The 18,673-nt window shown below is 38.0% G+C and overlaps 1 protein-coding gene across 1 annotated transcript in view; it reads right to left on the bottom strand.

The window, feature by feature from the left end:
• The window catches only part of gfra4b (GDNF family receptor alpha 4b), a 60,609-nt gene that overhangs the window by 8,810 nt on the left and 33,126 nt on the right, over positions 1 to 18,673 (bottom strand). Inside the window, exons 3-6 of the mRNA XM_030739348.1 lie at positions 8,306 to 8,581; positions 5,868 to 5,948; positions 1,813 to 2,158; positions 498 to 607 (exon numbers count right to left, since the gene is read on the bottom strand). Coding sequence (XP_030595208.1) covers positions 498 to 607; positions 1,813 to 2,158; positions 5,868 to 5,948; positions 8,306 to 8,581 — 813 coding nt within the window. The remainder of the gene's footprint in view (positions 1 to 497; positions 608 to 1,812; positions 2,159 to 5,867; positions 5,949 to 8,305; positions 8,582 to 18,673) is intronic.

Raw genomic sequence — 18,673 nt, 5'->3', positions numbered from 1 at the left:
AAGACAAGAATAAAAATGCCAAGTGTGTTTGTGCTGAGGGGCACCATTTGAGGATCCTGAAATGCATTAAGGTTAGCTCCTCTTTCCGGTGTATGGAAAAGAAATCTGTCTGTTCTTTTTCTTTTGCCACCTGTTAAAAAACAGATTAAGCTTCACATTATATAAAGAGCCTCAGCTTTTTCTGTAATGAGAGATTTTTATGCTTTTGAATCTTACACCAAGTTGAACTTTGTCTTTGCATTTAGAAAAAGAAGTTTCATTTCATTCGCCCACTCAATCTTAACCTGTTCCGTATTTATTAATTTTGCTTCTAGGTAGCTTTCACTCATTCCTGCGTGTTTGTGGCTGCACAATTTCCTCTTTCCGTCTCTCTCACAGCATCTGCGACATACCTTCACTTACATACTGCCTCTTTCCTCCTACAGGTGCTCAATTCATTTTATTTTTCGACTTTATGTGTTTTCGCTCCTTGTGCTACGTCTCAAATGTGCACCTACCTATAAGCCCTGTGTAGGCGAGTAGACAGGCTCCATAGTTCTCTTGCTTGCAGCCACTGGCGGATGTTTTGGAGGGTTCACAGTCATACTGAAACTGTGCAAGACGAGACCTATAAAAACACAAAATGGGTTCTAGTTAGCAAGAACATGAAAGACCTCTGTAATTTTTTTTATCTAAAAGGTTTGCTGTTTCCTTTTTTAAAATATTATTACTTATTTTAAGTAACTTATAAGTTATAACTTGTTCATTTAATTAAGAGCTTGACTCTCTAACATAAAGAAATATTGTTGGCCATCGTGAGGAGTGAAAGCACTGAGCTGTAATGTGAAAGTGATAGAAAGAGTAATACATTTCATCCCCCAGACCTGGGATCATTAGTAAAGCCCTCTGAGTCTAATGGGGCTGTGGAAAAATAATGGCCATGACCAGAGATAGCAATGAGCGATAACTCTGATCCATCTGGCTCTTTATCTGTGCTAAATATTTAATGTGTTATTCCAACAGGCTCTCTGGGGTGTTCTAACCACTGGTGGTACAAAGCTTTAGGGTAAAACAGCAGGCCATTTTGTTGATTGAGTGGCTGTTTGTTTAGTTTCAAAGAACCGTAATATTGAACAGCACTGGCCTAAATATGTATGGTGAATACGTGTAAAATCTATATCCAAGGAAAACACTGAGAAAAGGGACTATTAGGCAATGTCAAAGTTTACAGTTATTTTAGAGCCATGTGTTATTGTATCAAAATCAGAAAAGTGCTTTCCCACAAATAATTTTTTTCTTAGGCAGGGTATCCAGGAAGGCTACATTTAGTGATTAATTTAAAAAATTTTTATCATTTTATTTTTGTCCTTCTGATAGAAAATTCTATCTGCAATTGATTGCATAGTCTGTAATACCCTTGCTCTTACTTTGAAAGTTTAGCTGCTGCTATTCAGCCTTTCCTGTATCGTGTCTTTCTGACCACCTAGCTTCTCCAGAGAGAAACTCGAACTTCAGTAGATGGTGATGGTAGTCCTTGTTCTGCTCTGGCAGTTTGCTGCAAGCTAGAATGACCCTCGAGACAGAACTAACTGGTTTTGGCTGCATAGCAAAACAATAACTACCATCACCACCTCACTGGACAGGTGCCTGATTATATGTCTCAGACTGACAAAATAGTTGGAAATAGTACAAGGAGAAACTTATAATGTTATATAATTAATTTAAGGATGCATATGTGCCTCCTTAATGTATTGATGCGTACACTTGCCACAAATAGAATCGGAAATAGAGTGGAAACACAGTCTATTATCAATTAATTAGCTCTGTTCTAACCTGCACACATAGTCAGCATTGCAGGTCCTCATCTGTGCAATGCAGTGAGGTTTTTCCACAGTTTCATAGGAGCAGCTGGGCACAATGGTCTGCCTTCGACGCTCTGCACACGCTGTGTCCGTGCATGGGCAGAAGAGCAGCTCGTGTGTGTAGTCAGCAGGAACACGGTCAAAGAACCTGCGCAGGGCCTTATTGCATTTAGGCCGGTTGCACAGACCTGACTTGGCAGTAGGTTTGATACAAGCTGAGACATATTCTGTGCGGAGCTTCTGGCACAAGTCGTCCACATTGCAAGCCTTGGCTGCATCCAGGCAGCGATTCACAGTTGTCATGCCAACAACAGAGTCTGTGGTCGGAAGTAAGGTCAGAGACAAGATTTCAACAGAAAACTAATAGCAACTGATCAAAAAGAGCATACGCATTCTGTGATTCATACTAGTTTATTAATTCATCACAGTGAGATGTAATCTCCTGTTGTTTAAAAGGTCAGAATGGTAGTATGGAATTAAAAATCAGCCTTAAGATGGTGGCGCGTGTGTAAACAAAGAACAGTACCACAAAAACAAAGTGATTACCAGAAGAGGAGTTTGGTCTCCAGTGTTATGAAAATAGCCCAGTGTCTTAATTTTTTCATTGATTGCTTTATTTTGCACATGTAAAATAGCAACAAAAAAGCATTCTAAAGAAAATGGTCCCTGATTTACCATTAAAAACATGATACCACTTAATTTACATGCTTAAAAAGATAATCAATTAAATATCTATCCTTATGTATATGCATGTACACACACTGTGAAAAAAATTACAAATTAAAAAAAAATTTAAAAAATTACATATATATATATATATATATATATATATATATATATATATATATATATATATATATATATATATATATATACACACACACACACACACACACACACAAACACACATGCACCCTTGAAATTTTTCCAAAAAATTAAGTGTATTTCACCCAGAAAATTCTGTAATTACACATGTTTTGCTATACACATGTTTATTTCCTTTGTGTGTGTGTTTCACGCAAAGCTCCAAAAATGGGCTTGACAGTTTTGTCAGTTCAGAAATTGAGCAACTGATACCACTGACTGGCCCCTATGCTCACCTGGCCTAAATCCAATTGAGCACTTCTGGGACATTATGTTTCAGTCCATCCGATGCTGTCAGGTTGCACCTCGGACTGTCCAGGTGCTCAATTTTGCCCTGGTCCAGATCTGGGAGGAAATCCCCCAGGACGCTATCCGTCATCTCATTAGGAGCATGCTGCAGCATTGTCAGGCATGCATGCAAGCATGTGGGGGCCATACAAACTACAGAGTACCATTTTGAGTTGCTGCAATGAAATTATGGCAAAATGGACTGGCCTGCTGCATCATTTTTTCACTTTGATTTTCAGGGTGTAGGTTGATAGTTTTAATTTCCATTCCATGTGGCATGCTTTCATTCCTAACAGTCCATATCAGTATAGATATCCAGCATGTTTTTTCCTCCCACTGATGTGCTTTCAATGTGTTTCTTTAATTTTTTTTTTTACTTTATTTGAATATTAGCAAAAGCTAATAACATTTTACAGCCTATTTATTAAAGATTAGCAAGCTATGTTGAAATCTTCCATTACAAGACTTTTAACCACCTGATGTTTTGTCCTCTCATCTGTAAAATATGTGTAACTATTGTGTTACTTTAGCTCTTCTTCCATTTGTTATTTCATAACTTAGTCTTCAGTCACATGTCCAATGTCAAACAGTGCAGGTGCACAAACTTGCTGTAACAGCTTACTGTTACTGAAAGTCAGCTTTTCATTTAATGGAGTTTAAATGTTTCTTAAGTAAGCTCTCTTCTCTTCTCTTCTGGCTTATGAGTCACTGATTATTTTGGCCACTGTAGTAATTTTTTTGTCACAGACTAATCCCTTCTTTGTCTTTTAATTGTTTATCACATCACTTACTAATGCAGCTAGTAGGACACAGCTTAGGAAATAGTATTTTAAATTTAATTCACAAAATATATTAAATCATTTCATATTCAGTTATCTTTCACATCAGATCGGTGGTGTTATATGTGTAGATTTGCCACCAAAACAAGCAGCAGTGCTTATGAATGGTCATGTATCAAGTGACAGTGGACCTTGTTCCTTTGTGGTAACTTGTGAATGAACCATTTGTATTCATGCTGCCTGGGAAATGTGCAAGCTAGCTGACCTCTCTGAGCTGTACAGTTCAGGGATGAGTCATAATTTTGATTATAGTTTTTAAAAGCTGGCAGGTTATCTGACCAAATTGGAAGAAGATAACCAGGTAGTTGATTTTGATAACTGTCTGTTTTTTTTTATGCAAACATACTAAATACAATATATTGCCAAATGTATTTGCTCATCTGCCTTCACAGTAACATTTCATCCTTAATCCATAGGGTTTAATATGATGTCAGAACATCCTTTTCAGCTGTAATAGTGTCTACTCTTCTGGGAAGGTTTTTCACAAAGTTTAGGAGTATTTATGGGAATTTTTGACCATTCTACTAGAAGAGCATTTGTGAGATCAGACACTGCTGTTGGGTGAGAAGGCCTGGCTCACAGTCTGCACTCTAAATCATCCATAGGTGTTCTATCAGGTTGAGGTCAGGACTCTGTACAGGCCAGTCAAGTTCTTCCACACCAAACTCACTCATCAATGTCTTTATGGACCTTGCTTTGTTCACTGGTGCGCAGTCATGTTGGAACAGGAAGGGGCCGTCCCAAACTGTTCCCACAAAGTTAGGAGTATGAAATTGTCTAAAATGTCTTGGTATACTGTAACGTTAAGAGTTACTTTGCTGGAACTAAGAGACCGAGCCCAACTCCTGAAAAGCAACACCACACCATAATCCCCCCTCTACCAAACCTTACACTTGGCATAATGCAGTCAGATAAGTGCCATTCTCCCGGAAAATGCCAAACCCAGAATCATCCATCGCATTGCCAGATGGAGAAGCGTGATTCATCACTCCAGAGAACTCCACTGTTCTGGAGTCCAGTGGCAGCAGGCTTTACAGCACTGCATCCAATGCTTTGCATTGAGCTTGGTGATGTAAGACTTGGATGCAGCTGCATGTCCATGGAAACCCATTCTATGAATCTCTCTACGCACTGTTCTTCAGGTAATCTGAAGGCCACATGAAGTTTGGAGCTCTGTAGTGATTGACTCTGCAGAAAGTTGGCGACCTCTGTGCACTATGCACCTCAGCATCTACTGATCCTGCTCTGTGATTTTTCATGGCCTACCACTTCATGGCTAAGTTGCTGTTGTTCCCAATTGCTTCCACTTCTTTTTTTCCACAAATGTTTGTAGAAACAGTGTGTTTTATACACCTTTGGGCATGGATGTGATTGGAACTCCCGAATTCAATGATTTGGATGGGTGCGTGAATGCTTTTGGCAGTGTATTTGGTTCCAGTCTTTGGCATAAATATTTGCTGCTTGTGTTCATCATATTTGATACCAGATATATTTTGGTCTTAGTCTGTTGGTTCCAGTCCCAGTCTGTGTATAGCCAAAATACGGCTTTGGCTCTTGATTATTTTCTGTATTACTTATTTAATGATGACCACGTCACTATCAAAACACTGACCTGAATTTAGACAAAACTTTACTTCATTCAACAAGGACATATGTAGTTCCAGTTGTTGTCATTTAGTATTATATTTTCTTTTTTAATGTCCCCAGGCTATTATGTTCTTTTCAGAGTTTGGGCTTAATTAATTTTGTATAACTGTGTTGTAAAAGGGGAATGAAAATATAGGAAACAATACAAGATTTGGAATAGTCAATTATTTTAATACAGTAGTATAACAAATACCTCCATTAGTATGCAATGACTTGGATGGATTATGCTGTTTCAGCTGAGTCTGGGAGGTGAATGGTGTTTGTATTGGGTATGTTTACAACAAAAAAGCTTTGGAGTAATGTAGTATACTTGCTAGAACACAAACATCTTCAAAGGGTAAAGGGGTTTAGAATATGGTGAAAAGTTAATGAAGGTTAGTGAACTTACCAGCAGAAATAGAGGCCAAGCGAACATAGTTATAATCCCTCTGCACTGTCTCATAGGGATAACTCTCCACCAGGTTGAGTCCTGGAAAAAAACAATATGTAGTTAGAAATAAAGGCTTCACTGGGCACTGCAGCTCATCTAAACCTCAAGAAACATAAATAATGACAATGCAGTCATTTTTATTTAGTCACTGAGGCTCCAGTTGACTCAATCACAATTTATCTACACATTCCCTCTGTTTATTATTCATTTGTCAGGGTTATTGTGTTATTTTCAACCCAGTTGCCAATGTTGGCATTTATGTTTCTGTATCTACGACTATGTATAATCTAAACATTCCTCAACCTAAAATATATTTCATGTCTACATTTATAGCAGCATTGTGGTATTTTTAAACACTCGTGCTTTTGTTTTTAGGAAAAAGAATGAGGGTAGGTATAATAAAATCTATGAAATAACATAAATTATGTACTTTATTATACACCATGTATTGCGAGCATGTGGACTTCCCAGCATTCCAGTTCTCTTGCATACGCTTGCTTACTGCCTCTGGTCGCAGTTGAATTTTCTGTGACATACTTCCTGTAGCCTTTTCTATGAAATATGGACATAATTGATATTGTTAACAACTCCTCCAGAATCATTGATTCTGTATTGATTATTTAGGATGTTATTAAGCACGGTTCACACTATTTATAAATTTATGATATCTATGTAAAGTGTCACGCGTGACCCTGAAAAGGATAAATGGAAGAGGATGGATGGATGCATGGAAAGTGTCAATCCCTTAGCAGTAGCTGAGTATCCTCTGGAGGGCTGTGAGGAAACTGTAACCAACCCTTGAGTAGGAGAGTGCTCCTCTCTCTGTCATCCTCCTCAGCCTATTGCTCCTGCTTTGATTTTCTACTGTTGTTTGATAAATAGTCCAACTGAAATATCTGCCACTATTGGCCTTTCACAGATAAATAAGTATCGGGTTCTATGCTGTCCAATATGTCTGGGTTTTTTTTAGATGTTAGATTCAACTCATTGTCATTGTGTGCACAAGGCACAAAACAAAATGATTGTTCCAGATCACTCATCCAGAGACGAGCATCTACGGTCATACAGCCAGAGACTGGCACTACCATTAGGCAATGTGGTTTAAGTGTCTTGCCCAAGGACACAACGCAGAGCAGGGGTTCGAACCGGTAACCCTCCGGCTGCAAGGCGAACGCCTACCCACTGCGCCACTGCCACTTAGTTCCATCTTTTGCTGGTTGTTTGTTTTTTACTGAACATAATGTAGATGAATTACACATAATTTAGAATTTATCTCATCACATAGCTTACCCAGCAGGGCACTTTCAACTTAATTGTTTGCTGTACCAATGCCCATGTGATACGATAGTATCACATCACAGCAGACGGTGGTGAGAAGTCATGCAGTGTCTTTGTAGTAAGTTGTAAATTAGTTTGTGAAAACCTTGCTTGAAAGTTAATAAACATCCCATCATTTTCCCTTTATTTCAGTGTAACTTGCCATACATTTATCCAGTTTAACCTAAACCCAAAGAATAAAACACTTTATTGAGCAGAATGAGGTACAAAGTGCAGAAAAGCCAAATGTAATGTCTGTATGAGGACACGGGGTCTCGACGGGATGTGCAGAATATTGGCTGATGTATCAATATTGGATATTTTATTATGTAAATCTGTATCTGCATATGCACCATACAAACAGTATTGGTCAGGCATCTGACATTGCCCCAACTGGCCTCATATATATTCCTGCTACCGCACCCCAGCCACAGGTAATAATGTTCCCAATCTGTTCTGTATTCTGTGCATTCTTTTGTATTTATTAATAGACTTTACTCATAGGTTGCCTTTTTTTTTTTTTAAGAATCTTTCAACACTGTCATCTATATCAGAGCAATGCTGACAGTGTTTATTGTCATTGGTCGTGACTCCTGATCACCATCTCCTGGGAGACACGCTCTGCCTGACAATGGTACACAATTGAAAAACAGCGACGTGCAAGTCAGGAGGCAAAAGCAGAAAGAACACTGAAGAAATACAGAAAAAAACGAGTAACAATGGCTGCCATGCATGAGTGATAATCTATAGGCTAACTGCTCTCACTGCCATTTTATCCATAAGTTACAGATGAATTTGTGAGATCAAGCAAAGGCCAGCCCCCCCCCGCCACGCTCCACATAGGAAGTGTATAAAAATGTTATCTGACAACAGGCAAATGTTTGTTACAGTCTACTCTCACTGTATTCCATCGAAATGAGAAAACCAGCAGTTTAAACACTAAAACTGATACACATAACTAGAAACATATGGTTTTGGTTAAAATATATTGAGAACTGCTGTCACATAACTCCTGTATATTTGAAAAAAAAAATCATTCTGATATGCAGCTTTTAAAATATATATGCATAACTACAGACCATGTATGACAGACTGCTGCAGGCTCCAGTAGATGCTTAGACAGTTCTTTTCCTTCTTCATTCCTCGTTTACATTGGCAGCCATGTAAAGGACTGGACAGCAGAGCAGACACTGCATTGGCACACTGGCTCCTGGCACCGGGGCCCAGTTTCATGCTGCCATTGCCCGCCACACACTGACGCAAAGTACGAAGACGTGGACTACAAGCCTCATCACTCGAACACGAGTCTCCGGCCACCAAGCAGTCTCTGCTGGTATGTACAACCTCTGACAGAGCTGTGTGAGGAAGAAATGAGAGCACAACAGAAAGCAGAAACATAAGAGGATTAGAGAAGGCAGTTAAGGTGTAAGATTGTGAGATGTATGAACCAATTGTACATGGTGGGTGGGGAGATTTCACTGTGAATAAATTGTAAAATGTTCTAATAGGTACTGAATTTTAAATCAGCTGGGAATTTTGTTGTGCAATCCTGACAATGTGAGAGTGAAGGTGAGATTGTTAAAGCAGTCTTTTCATACTACCTGCTGAAATTTTAATGGCTTTAGTTGAAGTTTTTCATCACTTTGTTGTTACAGTTTTTTATATATCATGTATGTGTGGTAACATATTGACCATTTCAGGCTACAGACTGCTATTTTCCATAGCTTCCATGAATCACTTTTCAAAAAAACAAAATGCTGCAACATTACAATAAATAAATCCCCTGCAACCACTGATAAGAAATCTCCGAATGCAAACAAGCTCGCTCTTTGCTCCTGCTATTATCAATTTTTAATCCATGGAGGTTTCTTGTTTGTAAAACTTCTTCACAAGCTAGAAAAGTGAGATTTGTTTCTTAGTGTTAAGTCTAAGTGGGGCAGCTGAACCACTTTGGACAATGTGCAGTTGGCCACACAATATTAGAGCAGATGCAGTCACAGAAAACATTTTTGGTTAAAATGAGCAGTTCAGTCTTTGAGTAAAATGCTTTCTGTAGATGCTCTGGAGCCAGCTGAAGTCCAGTGAGAGATAATTTCCAGAAAGCCATCAAGTGAGTCGGGGACCTTAAAAAGACAGCATTAACCAGCATGTTTCAGAACTGACTAAATACTGGCCTTTATTTCAAGGAGAATTTTTTTTAGCTTTAAGCCATACAAATTAAATATAAACCTAGAAATATACATGGTATGTCCACATCAAAGAGAAGAAAATGAGTCCTGATAGTTAAGAGCATGCAGAATGAATGAATTAATACAGTAATTTACATTTGCATCCAGATGTGCAAAAATAGACTATTGTATAAAGCACATCAGCTCTCTTTGTGAGGTTCATATTTCTTCCACACAGAAACGTTTCTCTTCAAGATGAAAAACTATGTAATGAAACAGTGAACACACTGTGAAAATACTGCTGTTATATGAACACATTTTTTCAAATTACCCACATTTTGGCAGTTATAGGTTTGTTCACATTCCGTGGATAACTGGATAACATGTATTTGGAGTATTCAGTACCTTACAAATGGCCCTGCAGTCTACAGCATTTGCCACTTTATTGAAACGGGAGCAGTTTCAAGGCTGAAGATATGAAATATAATTTCTTTGCATATTAAATGTGCATGTATTTTATCCAGTTACTGTGAGAAAGCTTTTGAATGGCAGACCTATACAGATGCTAATTCATGCTCTTAATGATTCACTGCCAGACCTTGTCCTGAGTAGCTTGGACTCCTACAGTTGTACTGCATGACTCAAGCTTATTCTGTTCAGCATACCAGGGTTCTTGAATTACCAATGAGTGTCATTTACAGAACATGTTAATAACATTAATGAGTAAGAGCAACACACACGTTCATCTGTTGCTTTGGTGAAGAAAATCTTTTAATTAAGGTTTGGGGGGGTGATATAACCTCTAAGTAAAGGGTTTTCTTTTCTCTGTCTTGTTTTTAAACACGTTGTGCACTTGGATCAGATTTTTCATACTATGTTCTAATCCAGTTCAATTCTAAATCCCTGTAAGTGTTGTCATTTCTAAGAAGGCTGTTCTTTTTTTTTACAGTTGTGCATGAAGAGTATTCCGCAAACATATTCCTTAGCATGACCTACGGTAAACAAAAGGTATCCTTTTATTCAAACAGTGGAAATTCATACCACCTTTTATTTCCACCTTTTACCCCTTCAGCTCAAACCCAAATTTTCCATTTCATGCTGGTTTCATCTGCTTACACCGTAGGTATTTCTGGGGCGATATTGTCCCAGCCACTGTTTTGAGCTTTAAAACATACATACATATTCCAGAACAATGTATTGAAAAACAAATAATTTCCCTTCTGTCAGCACTACGCTATCAATTATTATGCTTCCAAAGCTGGAGCTTTACTCGAACCCCACAGGTGCACTGAGTCTCACTCACATCAGGAGTTATGCATATGCTCATATCATCACATACCAGCTAAGCACATCCAGTAAAGACATGTGGATACTGGGTTGGGGAAAGGTTGCCAATGCCAGAGTCCTGGAAGGCCAGATGGTCAGCTGCAAATGTATCCCAGGCCTTTCTTTACAGCTATGTGTGTCAGTTTGTGCTGCCTGGGCAGAAGCTGGAATAGACACCATACATCATGAATGCAAATTAGCCACTTGATTTGACATTTCCAATAAGCCTGTCTCAGTGTACCAGTAGGGTTAGCCAATTAACCATGTCAGTAATCAATGTGTTCCAAGGCTCAGTTAAGTCCTCAGTTTCCCTGCCACATAAATCACAGGCAGATTAGCTGATCAGTTACCCTTGTGCGCCAGCTTAATGGTCCACTTCAGGAGAGATAAAATGGAAAATGAAACTTAATGAAGTCAGCTGGAATGTTACCTTCATTCCTATATAAACTTGTGGGGTAAAATGGCAACACATAATGAGTATCTTTTTTTCCATGGTTTTAGAATTTGTAAACTACACTATCTTGGATAGCTGGGTTAAAGCTAGCAGCCTCACATTAATTATGTGATTTTACAACTGCTTAGTCAAGGGTGTTAGGTAACATTATACAAGCCACTGTAGAGTAACTGCTTATTTAACACAATTATCTCTCTATTTTGCATGCACAGAACCTGTGCAAGGCCAAACAGAGTTTGGTTCGGGTGTTTATTTGTTTGTTTTTCCCCTCTTATGCTGCTGTTTGGTAATTTTCTGTCACCAAACAGTGGTGGTTAGGCCAAGGTGGAAGGAGAGGAACAGCTGAGTGAGCACAGGTACAAATGTGGGTACAGATGTATACATTAAAACCTGCTCAGAAGACTTCTCACAAAGAGCACATAATGCAAATGCTCCTAAGATTAATTTCTGTGTTTGGTTGGCAAAGGCACTTACAGACATGAGTAAAGCTAGCTTTTACCATTTTTCCATCTAATGCAGATTGGCATGTGCACTGAAATACATTTTCTATCTGCAGCTGATGAAGACTCTTACCTATAATCCAATCGACTAGAGGGTAATCCAGTTCCAAAGAAATGTCAATACTGATGTCGTGTTTGATAAGTGAGCAGCCTCTCACACTCACGTTCTGCTCAGTTAATTAAACACCTGTAGTCATCACAGAGCAGCAGGAACAATATGATTTGAGAGAGGAGCTCTACTAATTTGCATGGATGGCAAAGCAACAACTTCATTGAATCACAGGGCTCTGCATCACGATTGTTTAGGATCCAAAAATGTTATTTCCATTTGAGACAATAAATCTAGCTAGATCCGGTGTGCTCATGTAATCAGTAACACCACAAAAGGATCCAGCCAATAAATTAGGGTTGTCATGACACTAGAATTTTAATCTTTTTACAATGTCCAGGAAAATATTTGATACCCAATACCATTTTAAGTACCATAAGATAAAGAAATGGGATGAAAAAATGTATTTTTTATATATAAAAATTTGGACAGTAACATCAGTGAATATACTATTTTTAAGTTGTCTCGCAATTAAGTTGTCTTTGCTTCTGGTGACTTGGCACCATATTTTTAGCTGCTGATCAAATAAAGTTGTTAAGGGAGACTGCCACTGTTTCTCTGTGGCTGATGCTAGATTTTTTTCTGCTTCAAGCTGGAACTTTATGGGAACCATAACACTTTTCAGAATAATTGTGTTATTGTTAAATTAACACTGTCTATTAACATTACATATGGGCAGGACTGATACCATTTGGTGCCTAGCTCTCATAATTAATATTATCGTTTTATTATTAGCCATTGCCACTAGTTGCTACCTTAATGATACCAGATGGCTAATAGGAAATTCATAGCTCTGCGTTGAATCTACGTCATAGGTACATCATAACCACAAACTCCTCTAAAACCCTATGATGTAACCTCCAGTGTAAACTATGACATAACCTACGACATTATGTAACTGTAACCTAAGGCATCTAGAACACTGGGACATGACCCCAAGGTATTTAACATGTAATGCACCATGCATTACAAGTATGAACGCTAACAACAGCCACTAACGCAGATTACAGCCCCGTTTACATGAGAATGATGCAGTGGAAACTGTATCATTTTTTCCGTTTACATTTTCAAAAAGTATTTAGATAGAAATGTTTTAAAAACAATCGCCGTTCACATGGAACCACAAGACATTGAAAAATCCGTAGTTACCATCCCAGGCCACAAGTTGGCGGTGTGGGTATAGGAGTCGCAACCATAGTGTGCATGTGCCAGTGCGTCCGTTTTCAAAAAGTAGCAGAGCTACTGTATCACTCGCCAAGCAGAGACTCTCATGTGTAACAGTGACAGCAGCTTTGCAAGTTTGGGCTGTTAAGTTCTATGCATATGGGGAAGCAAAAGATCCCTGGTTCAACCCCAGAAGGAGACACATTGCCTTTGGGGTTACTTCAACAAGGGCATCTACCAGTTCAAGTATGTGGAGCTATCTGCTATGACAACCGAAAGTTTCTAGCATCTGAGTATTGACCTTTTTTTTTTTTTTTTTTTGAACAAACCTACTATAAATACTTTAAACAAAGACATTATTAAAAACATTTTTTGCTAATGTTGTTTACCTTCAAAGCAGACTCAAGTATGGGCAAACCTGCACTTGCCCCCTGCAAAAGGTTCAATAGGAGTGATGAGTCTGCAATTGTGTTTCAGTCATTTCTGGACCCTGCATAATAATTGATGTAACTCACACTTATATACATAGAGCTGCTTGTTGGGCAGTGATGACAAAAGATTGCAGGATGGATACTGGTGTTTAGAGGTAGCACAGAAATTCTAAACTTACTCATGAATGCAGGATGTTTTTGTCTTTGAATTAATAAGAACATCTCTTTATACACTTGTTTTTCTTTTAATTTGAAAAATAAACAGAAGAAGAACCACTATGTTTAATTGTACTAATTAGGTCTGAATTGGATTTTGCCATTTTTTTTTTTTTTAACAACATTGAAACTGCTCATAAGAGATTGCCATTCATTCGCAAATTCATATTCCCTCAGCTTCTTCTTCATTAAAACTGAACCAGTTACATCCAGTTAGTTTATCCAAGATCTGTGTACCAGAAGTGACATTTAGATGTTACATATTTAGATGTTTTTGGTAACGAGAGGTTTAACAGGTGAAATTGTCACTTAGACATGTTTTGTCTGTCTTTGTTATCATAGTGCTCCTAGTTTTCTGATAGTGTCCTTTTTTGTTTACCAGAACAATTGTGGATGCAAAATAAGGTTTGAGCCTGTTTTTTGTTTTTGTTTATTTTTTTTTATTTTTATTTTTATTTATTTTTTTTTGGGGGGGGGGGGGGGGGGGGGTTACCTCAAATACGATACTGTTTCTTAGTTTGTGCATTCTTTGAAAAATTTCCATTTGAGCCAAAACCAGTTTTTAATATGAGACATTTAGTCTAGTAAAAGTGTTTTCACATTTTAATTCAGCCATCAGAAGTCATTAAAATGCAAAGTGTTCCAGGTGACATGCTTTAATAATATCCAAATGAATACTAAATCTGTTCTTACTATTTCTTGAGCTACAGATGGTCACACATTGAACTTCTTAAGTTTGGCATTTTGCCTCTGAGGGAAAAGTGAACCTCAACTTCCTGCAAAAGTGATGTAAGGGTTTATGTTCTGTACAGTTTGGCTGCTTTTTCAGTGATGACATCGACAAGGTAATGATTTAAAATAATTGCTAAGTGAGCATAAATTGTTCTTCCAGTGTATGAATCTGTAGCCTGTGCCTTTCTATTATAAATTGTTGCTGTCTGATACTCTGCATAAGGCAACATTATTTCCATTCATAGCACAAAAATTAGTAATTTCAGACATCAAAGCAGAGTAGATTGAATTTGGCAAAATGAGACTGCAAAATGTCATCTTCAATCAGAATAAAGCAAAGTCAGCGCCACTTCCACTTCATGTTAGACATCAAACAAATAGCACACGAAGACCCAAAAAAGCCCTGTAATTTAGCTTCAAAGTTTTGAAAAGAAAAGCATTCATGCTTTCAGCAGAAGATGTCATCTTCTGTGCTACACAGAATTTTTTTTTTTTTTCAGCTTAAAAAATAATCCATTCAGTTGATCCCTTTCCAACAGGGGATATTTCCCACTTTTACTGAGAGGAAATGTTGCATATCAGTCAAATAATATAAATTGTTTACTCAGAGCTTCAGACCAAACACTGTAGATAGCCATATTAGCAGTAGCAGATACAGTAACAAGTCAAAGACACACACATGAAGGGACTATGATTTTGATCAGATATTTTTTGATCAATGTACCCAAACATAAGAAAATACAGAGGAAGAAAACAACACCAAAGCTAGCAATGAAAGAACAACCAATGACAGATGGAAGTAAACAATTCACAGCAGGAGAGAGTTCATCATAATATGAAGACTGTATCACTGGTTTAAACTGATCAAGTCAGTGCTAGACCTGCTAGCATATTAGTGTCAGACATCCTTTTATATTACTATGATATTATATTTAAAAGTGTAGAGTACAACATGAGTTCAGGTAGACCACAAAATCACAAAAAATGTCACAGATGTTTATTTAAGCTGCTTTATATTCCCACAGTTGCTACACTTCTGCAAGCCATTGTGCAACCCACTTTCACCAAAAAGATTCTCTTTGTCACATTGTTTCTTACTTAATCAAACAGTGGATGTTTATATGTATATGTTTATTAACACTTATTCACTGCAAACATTTGTATACCTGCACAGAAATATTAAACTTATAAATCGTAAGATTTTTCAAACATTAAACCTATTTGTTAGATTATCTATGGTCATCATTTTCTCTGTAATAAAGGTGGTACTGTGGTGCAGTTGTTAGTGCTGTTGCCTCACAGTAAGAATGTCTTGGGTCTGAATCCATAGGCCAGTTGGCCTTCTTCTGTGTGGCGTTTGAATGTTCTCTCTGTGCTTTCTCACCATGTGCCAAAAGAATTTATGCCATCTCTCTGTGTATTCTGGCTTCATTCAAAGACATCCATGCTAGATTAATTGATTATTCAAAACTGGACATAGGTGTGAATGTGAGCATGAACGGTTGTCTCTCTTTCTCTGTTAGCCCTGTGACAGACTTATGGCATGTCCGGGGTGTGCCCCTCCTCTCACACTATCAGCTAGAATAGGCTTCAAATGGCCCCCACCCCTCAACAACATTAAATTGGATGAGCGGTTAAGAAAATTGATGGATGGATGAATTTTCTCTGTAACAGCCATTTAAAGTATTTACATTCTGTATGCTAATTTTCTTTGGTAGCAGTGTAGCTTGCCATTCCCCTCACTGGATTCAAATCACCTTCACACTCACAGGGGATTCATTTGAAACAACGCATGCATGTAATCAGCATTTTAGTTTGTAATTTAACTCGTGGGTATCAGCCTTGCTGTTTACTGTTCACTTTCCCAGCTGTATCAGAGCTCTATTAAGATAAGAGTAATTCTAACTAAATATTTCCTACTGCAGCTCCATCACATTATAAGCATTCAACAGGAAAACTGCAAGCTGGCTTTTATTTTGACAGCCACAGGAACCACACTATAATACAACTAAGGGTAGCATTCATCATATATTACTATCAAACAAAAATGTTCTCTTTATTTTTTATACGGATCGTTTTAGAGTAAAAAGAAGAACGACACACTTCCAAATCCTCACTGTTGTAGCAAACTCTTTACTGTGACTTGCTGCCATGTGGTAAACTTTTCACGCAGTGTGCAGAGTGAAATCAGATTGGAGCTGCAATTGCACGAGTACCTTATTTGACACAGAGTGACAGAAGTCTGTTAAAGTAAGCACTAAAAACCTGTATTCCTCTAAATGACGTCTCAGGTCTCTGAGATAGCATCAGGTCTTGGATAGAAACCATTTAGTTTCCTGATAACCATCTCTCTCCTCCACCAACATAAACGACTCTGTCTTTAATCAATGCTTTGCCTCAGAGGAGTTTCAGCCCGAAAGGAGAGACTCCTTCTGCTTTTCACTTATCCAAAGATTGACACAAACACTGCACTAAAACACTTGAGCGAATAACAAGTAAATACCACATTCGCACTTAAAAATAATAAAATTCCATCTGTCTGCTGCTCTGAATCCACTGTAATTAATAAACAGAGGGTCACAGCCTCAACTCCCCCACCTTTTTGTTCTTTGTAACACTGCATGTAGTTACATTTTTGTCAACGCTCTTACTTTCAATATTCTTATTATAAATAGCTGTCTGCAAATGGAGGCAGTAGCACTGATATGTTTGCCAACCAAGTTTTCTTTTCAAACGTGTGTATTTAACTCTTTTGTTTTTGTTTTGTTTTTTGTTTTTCCATTTTGCCTGTTGAATTTAGAATTTTTCATTCCCACTATGTAGTTAGAGAAAAAAACAAACAAACAAACAAATTGATCCCATAATGCCAGGGCTGCTGTGTGAAGGGAGCGAATCCTAAACAAAAGATTATATTTGAATGCACCAAAGAGAGTGTTTGTTATTCATGGCTTCAATTCCTGATTCAGTTGAGCATCCATGTCAGTTTGATCTAAGGGCTAGATGCTGTAAAACTGACTGGCACAGCTGCAAAAATATCCTAGCACTGAAGTTTGTTTAATTCTGTACGTGCGTGTAAATGAGTTATGAATGAATTGCTATCCATTTGGGAACCAGTGTGAAATTTTGTCCTTGAATGAAAATAAGTTAGCAAGTGAGATGTGAGATTTAGATGTTTGGATTTTAACGATGCCTTAAGTAACTTATGACTCTAACAGAACTTGGTCTATAGAATTCTCTTAAACTCACATGAGATCTGGCTGGATAAAGTGTGCTCGTTGCCACGGGCTAAGTGTAAAGACATTTTGGAAACATTTCCTGTCCAAGATCAGAGACTTTCTGTTTCCTACTTTCTATACCTTCTTTCAATATGAGAGGTGTAAATTACATCATCATCATCAAATCATCATGACTGACTGTCTGATGGTTAACAGGTGCTGTAAATCTACAGCCACCACTATGCACTGGTATGCTCTGGTGTTTTTTGGAGAATCTCACCGATGTACCACAGTTCTGCTTTAGCATTTATCTTACTGAATGGTCTAAAGCTCAGAGGAGCAGACGAGTGTATACCATATATGTGTCTACATGGCTGCTACTTAAATGTGAGAAAGACCCCAAAGCCATTCTTTAAGCAAATGCATCAAACTTAATGAGAAACCTAAAAAAAAAAAAAAAGTTGCAGTGGTATAAATTGGATGCCTTAAAAATCTCAGCATTCTCTCTGTTACTGTGAAGTGACACAGAAGCAACATACTCCACAAAAAGCCTTTCCTGCTCCTCCTCAGTTAGTTTTTAAAGTGTGTCTGAACCACCCGAGGCTTGCATCACTAGCACACTGAAATAGTCTAGAAGCCCTGGGCCAGGTGCCAAAATGCAAACAAGTGCAAAACATCCCATCTGCTGAAACATACACACAACCACAAGTACAAATCCACAGCATGGTACGTTTCTGTTGAACCATAAGGCTACAACACTTGCTGGAATAGGCTCATTCTTCTGGTACATAATGGTGTCATACCTGGAAAGACTGCCAGTCATTTTGGTGAGGCTAACAGGGATCAGGTCTCAACAGGACACACCACCTTTGGACAACTGAGTTCATAGTTTCACTCCATGATAAAATAATATATATTCTCCTTCTTTACTTTCATTGTTCTTATTTTTAATTTATACCCATATTGAAATTAAGATCATGGTTGGAACTATCAATTAATGCCAAAGTCAGGAGCCCCTTTTACCATGTCACAGGGTTAGTGGATTTTAAAAAGTCCCTCTGAAATCAGTTGGTTTTGTTTTTTGAAAAGCTGAATTTTTAGGTGTGAATATGGTAGGTTTGTGTAAAGGCCA

Source organism: Archocentrus centrarchus, chromosome 10 (genome assembly GCF_007364275.1).
Source record: "Archocentrus centrarchus isolate MPI-CPG fArcCen1 chromosome 10, fArcCen1, whole genome shotgun sequence".
Lineage (NCBI taxonomy): Eukaryota > Metazoa > Chordata > Actinopteri > Cichliformes > Cichlidae > Archocentrus > Archocentrus centrarchus.
Note: the sequence above shows the minus strand (reverse complement) of the source record. Positions and strands in the feature narration are given on the sequence as shown.